Source organism: Lipotes vexillifer, unplaced genomic scaffold (genome assembly GCF_000442215.2).
Source record: "Lipotes vexillifer unplaced genomic scaffold, Lipotes_vexillifer_v1.1 scaffold394, whole genome shotgun sequence".
Lineage (NCBI taxonomy): Eukaryota > Metazoa > Chordata > Mammalia > Artiodactyla > Lipotidae > Lipotes > Lipotes vexillifer.
Window position 1 is genome coordinate 1641260 of NW_006791731.1, and position 7184 is coordinate 1648443.

At 65.8% G+C, this 7184-nt stretch overlaps 1 protein-coding gene across 1 annotated transcript in view; it reads right to left on the reverse strand.

Moving 5' to 3' along the window:
* Positions 1-7184, reverse strand: part of ADGRB1 (adhesion G protein-coupled receptor B1) — a 73610-nt gene that overhangs the window by 5181 nt on the left and 61245 nt on the right. The window contains exons 25-26 of the mRNA XM_007464624.1: positions 4648-4819; positions 1637-1732 (exon numbers count right to left, since the gene is read on the reverse strand). Coding sequence (XP_007464686.1) covers positions 1637-1732; positions 4648-4819 — 268 coding nt within the window. The remainder of the gene's footprint in view (positions 1-1636; positions 1733-4647; positions 4820-7184) is intronic.

Sequence of the window (7184 nt, forward strand, 5' to 3'; positions counted from 1 at the left end):
GGGCAAAGTGAGCCCGAAGGCGAGCGGGAAGGGCTGGGCTGCTGCCCCGCACACCATGCTGCCTGCAGGCTGCGGGCAAGGGCCGCCCTGGAGCTGCAGCCACACCTCGGAGCGGTGCATGTGCTGCCGTGTGTGCGCGCACGCACACGCTCCTGAGGGCCAAGGGTGTCCACAGACTCAAGGGTGCCCATGGGCTGACGTGTTCACCCAAAGCGAACCCCCGTGTGCTCCCGTGTGCCGCGTGTGCACAGCGGTGGGCATGTGAATGTGCGTGCACGTGTGAGCACGCTCTCCCTCCAGTGCATCCGTGGATTAGGCACAGCTCACTCATGCCCTTGGCCCCAAGTCCCTCCAATGGAACGGGACACACAGAGGGCCCCACGCCAGAGGCCCTGCTGCCCAGGCCACCACCACCCACTGATGTGCCAGGAGGAGGGGCCTGTCCCACGTCACCCCTCTGGTCCTCACCACAGACCTGGGGACAAGGAAATGGAGACCAGCTGGCCCAGCAGAGGCAAAGTGGGGTCGGGACGCAAATGTCCAGTGCCAGGGTGGGACCAGCTGCCTCTGGAGCAGTGGCCGTGGTCCCTGCTGCAGCACCTGCCCCGTCCCAGGCTAGGAGCTGGGGGAGGTGGAAGTGGGTGACCTCGGCCCCGCCCTCAGGGAGCTCGGCCGGTTGGGGAACCCAGCTCGGGCCACCCCAGGCTGGGAGGTGGCCTTCTCCAGGGACTGTGGGGCCTCAGGGGATGGCGAGGCCCTTAGTTGAGCCTGGAAGTTCCTTCCGGGCAAACGCAGACGTCAGGTTGTCGGGAAGATCACAAGATCTTTGCCCAGAGGTCAGGGATCAGGCCAGAAGTGTCAGGAGGTCCAGAACCTGGCTTCCTCCCACCGTGGGCCCCCGCCTCACCCTTGAAAACGCCTCCCTGAGCCCGGCTGCTGGCTTCTGCCAAGGCCCTGCCTGTGACCCTCACAACCGTCCTGAGGTGGCCAACACCCTAAAGACTGAAGGAGCACCTCCCACCTGTCAGGGGGTACCCAGCGGGCAGCAGGCATCAATGACAGCACAGGGAATTCCCCCAGGACGTTACCAACGTCTGAACAGGTGGCCTGATGGGGGTCAGGGAGGGCTGCCTGGAGGAGATGACACCTACAAAGTGGGCAGCAGGAGCAGACAAGGGTGTGCAGTGCCTGGGGCTGGACAGTGTGTGTAATGCCAGAAGACCAGGGAGTCAGGTCCTTAGAGGATCTGGTTGAGGATGAGGCCACGGTGGGGTGGGGAGTGAGTGGACAGGCTAGGGCCCGTCCCGGGTGGAGGGCAATGAGAAGTCTGGAAGACATACAGAGTGGAGCAGGAGCCGAGATGAGGGCCGGACACCCAGAGAGTGGTGTCTGGCCAAAGGGCACAGCTGGTACCAGGGGGTAAGCTTGGGTGGACACCAGCCCCGCCCAGATCCCTCATCACCTGGACCCTGCCCATCCCCAAACCCTGGACTGGGGACTTCACCTCGGCGAGCCTCCGTTTCCCCAACCTTAAACTGGGCTTGGAGGTCCTCCTAATTGGGCTGCTGGGGCCTGGTGGAGATGCCCAGTGGGGGTGCCAAGCAGGGGCAGCCTGCGTCCCGGCCCCGAGCCCTACCATGAGCTGGGCGTGGCCATTCTGGAAGGAGCCCCCCGAGTCCCCGTTGCCCTCCTCCTGGCGATCCACCACGCGGCACTTCACAGCATCCTGGACCTGGGGAGGGAGAGCAGAGGCGGTCGATGGGCAGCCCGCCCCCCGTGACCACGATGCTAGGAAGGTGAGGCCGAGTCCCACCAGGGCGGCATTTCAGCGAGGGGCAGCCCTGCCCCGGATGCACACGGGCCCACGTGCCGTGGGGAAGAGCCTGCAGGGTGGGAGGGGCTGCTCCCAAGAGCACAGGCTCATCTGCGAGCTGGAAAAGGGACAGCGGCTCGGGGCAGCCTTGCCAGCAGCCAGCCTTGGGACCCAGCTTCTCCTCTGACCTTTGACACCCTCTCTATGCCCGTTTTGGGTGAAAACTCAAAAACATGGAGCTCTGGGCCCCTGAGAATACGCTGCAGGCCCTCCTAGCCGGAATCTGTCGTTACGAGCCCACCGTTGGCCTAAGTGGGTCACCTGGTGTCCAGACCTGTCCTGAGTCACCCTGACCTGCACATCCCGTATGTCCGGGGCAAGCTGGGGTCAGGCCCCCACTCCCTTATCACTGAGACCAGTGTGCTCCACCAAAGGGAAATGAACAACTACGGCCTCGGACTTTTCAGAGGGGACGGTAAGGGAGGCTCCAAGCGAGGGGCCGTGCGAGCAGCCAGCCCAGAGCTGGTCGACAGAAAGGAGCCGCCAGAGGAGGAGGAGGAGGAGGAGGAGGAGACCCGCTTATCCAGGGACGCGGCTGGTCAATGCGGGCAAGAGCCAGGGGCGGCACCTCCACCTGCCATAGAAGGTGCTGGGCACTGGGGGCGGCAGTGAGCAAAGTGCCTGTCCTCAGGGAGCCGATGCTTCAGAAGTCACGGAGGGAAGCAAAGGGAATAAACGAAGGTGCAGGCTGCTAAAGCACGGAGGGTGGGGTGGGCTGAGCACAGAGGGCTTCCTGGAGGAGGCGTCCTGAGTGAAGGTGGGGAGAGCTGAGAGGAGGGCTCCCAGTAGACCCACCACGGACCCCCGGACTTGTTCCCACTCACCCCGGCCACTGAGCCTGTGCTGCTGTGAGGGACTTGGTCAGAAGCAGGGCCAGGGTCTTGCGGCCTCAGAGCTCCGGACACTCAGAGCACACCCACCACAGGTGTGCCTTCCTCCCAGCCTTGCACTTGCTGACCCGGCCGACAAACACCCGCTAAGCCCTGCCACGTGCCCAGCAGGGGTGGGCCTCCACCCAGGGGATGGCAGACATGAGAGCACGTCCTACGCTGCCCTGAACAGCAGCTGGGGTTCCCCGAGGCCTAGCGTCCCCACTCTGCCCACCTCAGGACATCCAGGCTCTGCTGGCGCAGACGAGGACCCTGCTTGTCCACCTGCTGGAACGGTCCATGGCCCCGGGGCCGGCCTCTGTCTGCCCCTCCTGGCCCATCTTCCCCAGCACGGCCGAGCTGGCCCAGGTGGCAGGGCCCCTGAGCGCGGCCCCTGCACACAGGACCCTAGAGCTCACAGCGGGCAGACAGAGAAGTCTGGCCCGCGTGTCCTCTGGCCCAGCCCCTGCGGGCGTGCTTGGGGTCTTTATCCCGACCCCACCTTCTCATTTCCCGATGGAGAGGCCCGGTGCTCCAGACACCCCCGCGTCCGTGCTGGCACCCGGCAAGCCCTCCCTCTGCACCTCCTGTTCTCGCTCGGGGCTCCTTCACCCGACTCCACCTTCTAATCGCTTTCTGTTTTCCACCTTCCCTCCTTTCAGAGACACGGCCCCTGTCTGCCCCGTCTACTGAGCATTTCCATTTCTGCTCTTGTAATTCCTACAGGCTCTCTTTCCATTCTCGGGGTGTCCTTTTGTCCCAGCTGTGGGTCTTGCTTCACAGAAGCGAGGCAGCCGAGAACCACGAGCCTGGGTCAGCTCCCCTCCCACCCCGTCTGTCCAAGGGGAGCAGGCAGTAGCTGCTTTGGGGGGCTGTCCTGAGACTTCCTAATGCGAGGAGGTCGGGGGCCGGGGGCACGAGGGCGTCAACGTGGGTCTGTGAGGTCGCCTCCTCCTGGGCTGTCTCCGTGGCTCCAGTGCTGGCGAATCCGTGGCTTTCCCGGGGAGACTCTCCTCAGGCCCTCAGGGCTTGAGAGTGGATGCTCGGGACCGGCTGGACATTTGCAGGTGGTGGAAACGCCGTTTCCACATGAGAAACGTCAGGTCTTCACTCCTCCTGTCTTTCCTGCAATGGGAGCCCCTGGAGAGGGGTGGCCCGTCTCCCCCAGGTGTGAGCGGGGGGCACTCAGCTGTTCCCAGCGTGGCATCCCCGTCTTCAGCTGTGCAGGTCCCCAGGCCAGGGCCCTGGTGTCCACCCCCTGGACAGGAAGTTCCAGGCGGGGGAGGCTGGGTGGGCAGCACTGCCTCAGCAGACAGATGCCCAGTCGTCCACTCCAGACTCTCCCTCGGCATCCGGGGACGCTCCGGCCTCACGCCCCTCGGCTGCCCTGTGCTCCTCCCTGCTCTCCCCACGACCCTGAAGTGGGCTCCCACGCGCCGACGTCCAGAGGCGTGGTTCTTCACATTCCCACCCGCCTCACATAGGGGCCCATCCTGAGCCACTGCTACCGGTCAGGGGGCAGTCGGGATGGTTTGGTAAAAACCTTCTCTTGAACCTCCTGGAGAAGCCCAGAAAACGCCAGAACGGGAGTCTCAGCTGCCACAAGAGCTGTTCCCACCTCCGGCGGCTCCTGTGCCCCTGGGCCCCGGGAGGACAGAGCCACCCCCCGCTACCTCGGTCTGAGCCAGTGCGGGGCACCGGGGCGTCTTCTAGAAGCTGTCACCTTAATGAGTGACCATTCCTGGCAGCCCTGGCCGCGTGCTGGGCCCAAGTCCAGCCTTGCGGAAGAGTCTGGGCCAAGGAAGCGGGCCCTCCCCACTAGCCGGCCTCCTCCCAGAACCTTCCCGCCGTAGCACGTGGGGAGGTGGCGCCTGGAGAAGGCTGACTGCCCGCCCGCCGGCCCACCTCTCTCCGCAGGATGCAGTGCACCATCACGATGACGAAGCCCTCCAGCGAGTCGAAGACGGCAAAGAGGATCTGGAAGAGGGCGGATCGGCGGTCGGTGACAGCGAGCACGGCCGACATCCAGGTCAGCGCCAGCAGCGGCAGCACCACGCAGGAGCTCCACAGCGAGGCCCTGCGGACGGGGCGGCGGGCGGGCGGCATCAGGGCTGCCCTGGGCCCTGCCGCCCACGCCCTGCCCCTGGGAGGGGCCACCCAGGCCGGGACCCGGCCTCAGCCCAACTCCCTCACCGGGGCCGGGGCCGGGGCCAGGCTGCCCGTCCCACCTGGGGCGCGTCTCCCTTGGGGCCCCACTGGGCCTTCCCTGCCCTGGGCTGCATCGTCTCCTCCCCATCCCTTAGGGACCCTCTCCCACTCAGTCCTGCTGCCGCCTCTCCTGGGGAGCAGAGTTCCGCCCCAACACCCCCAGCTTGAGGGCTCCCAGGGTGGCTGGGGACTCAGGACAGTGGTCCCAATGGGCTGGGCAACAGTGAGGGTGGGGGTGAGATCTCTGGAAGACGAAGGTTCCTGACTGTCCAGGAGGCCCCAGGGAGCGAGGCACACTGGAGGGAGTGGGGAGAGCTGGGGGGAAGGGGGAAGAGGTTTCTCCTCCCAGAGCCCTCAGGCCCCCAGCCAGGGGCCCAGGGCCAGAACTGCAAGATGGCCACAGGGGAGGGCGTTTGGTGAGGCCTCTGAGCTCTGGACAGAGAGAAGGCGGGGGTGGGGGGAAACCAGAGAACTCCTCAGGGAGAAGGAAGGAGGAAACCTGTGAGGAAAGAAGACAGATGACAGACAGACAGGGCCAGGCGGGGAGGGCATGGGGCGGACAGACAGACAGACAGGAACAGAGACGACAGGTGCCTCCTCCTCTTGGCGGGCCCTGCTCTGCCCTCCCCAGGGGAGGACCTGCCTTTGCTCCGAAGCCTTTGCCCCTTCTTCCAAGGAGTGCTCCAGGAGCACCCCCAAGGCAGGCATGGCCCTCTGCAGCTGGCCCCTCCCTGCACCACCTACACACATGGCCACTCTGAGCCTGTCTCTTGGTCCGCACAGCAGGGACACCGTGCCAGTCAAGGGGCTGCGTGGGGACAGAAAGCGCACCAGCAGGATGCCTGGAGTACAGTGTCGGGAAACCTGCCTGACCCACCCCCACCCCGTCCCCGCCGCTACCACCAGCCTCAGGGCCACTGCGGCCTGAGGACCACAGCCAGGGTCAGCTCTGCCCCCTGGGCCGGTGACTGCCTGCAGGGGCTCCCGGCGTTCCTGCCACTGTCACCAGGGGCGGGGGCATCAGGACCCCCTCCTCCCTCATGGATCACCCTGGTCAAAAGGAGAGGCAGGGACAGTGGATCACCCTGGTCAAAAGGAGAGGCAGGAACAGGTGGGGCAGAACCTCGGGGAGGCCACCAGAAAGGAGCTGGGGGCACTGGGGCTGGGGGGAGACAGACTGGTGTCCTGCCAGGTCAAGGACCCCCAAACCAGCGGGGGCCTTGACCGAGGCGGGGGCAGAGGTCCCCCCCAGACTGTACACTCTGTTTCTCCACCCTCTCCAGCCTGGCTTAGCCACTGAAGCCGCGTCACCCCTGCAACTGGACCTGCAAGGGGCCCAGCCCCGCGGGGAACTTCTGCCCTCACGCCCCCTAGGCAGGGCCCTGGGCCTCCACGTCCGTCTCTGTGACCTGGGTGCCCCGTCCCAGGGCCAGCCCCGTATCTCCTGCAGGACGCAGCCTCTAACCCTGCCCCTCCCAAGGCCTGCCCCAGCTCAGGGGATGGCTCTCTGGCCCCCTGCCCGGCGGCTCAGGCCAGAGCCAAGGCTCACCCTGAAGCACCCACGCCTCTTCCCTGGGCACAGCACGGGCTTCAGAACTAGACCTCGGACCGCTCTCCTCGCCTCCCCTTCCAGGGCCCTGCTGCCCCCCGGCACGGAGGACAGGTGAGCCAGGCGGAGGCCTCCCGGGCGGGGTACCTGCACCTGCGGGCGTTCTCCCCTCCATACCTGCTGTGCCGCACCTGGCACAGGGCCTGAGAGAAGGGGGCCTTCCCATGATGGCAGCCTGGCCTCAGTGTGCCCACCGTGGCAGGTGGGGCGCTGCAGTCTGCCTCCTCCCTTCCAAGGCAGGCCTGCTCGAGCCAGAGCCCTGGACACGGCTCCTCGTGTTCTGAGCAAGAGGCGCAGACTCCCCCACCCGCCGAAACTTCCCATCCCACCGTGAGTCATCTTCCCTTGGGCCTGAGGCCTGGCATTTACTGCCTGATGCTGCAGCAGGCTGGCAGATGGCCGGGGCTTGGGGACCCATAAATTATTCAAATTCTTGCAGCCCAGCCTCTGCAGTTTCTGAAACATTTCTGCAGAGAGCCTTGGTGGAGGGGTCACGCAGGTCCAGGCGTGACTGCTGGGGAGGACAGGAGGCAGGTCGGGGAGAGGCCCGGCAGCTGCACCACCCACCCCCCTTTGGAAACTCAGATGCCTCTGGGGGAGGGGCTTTGAGTGTGGTTGGGGGCGG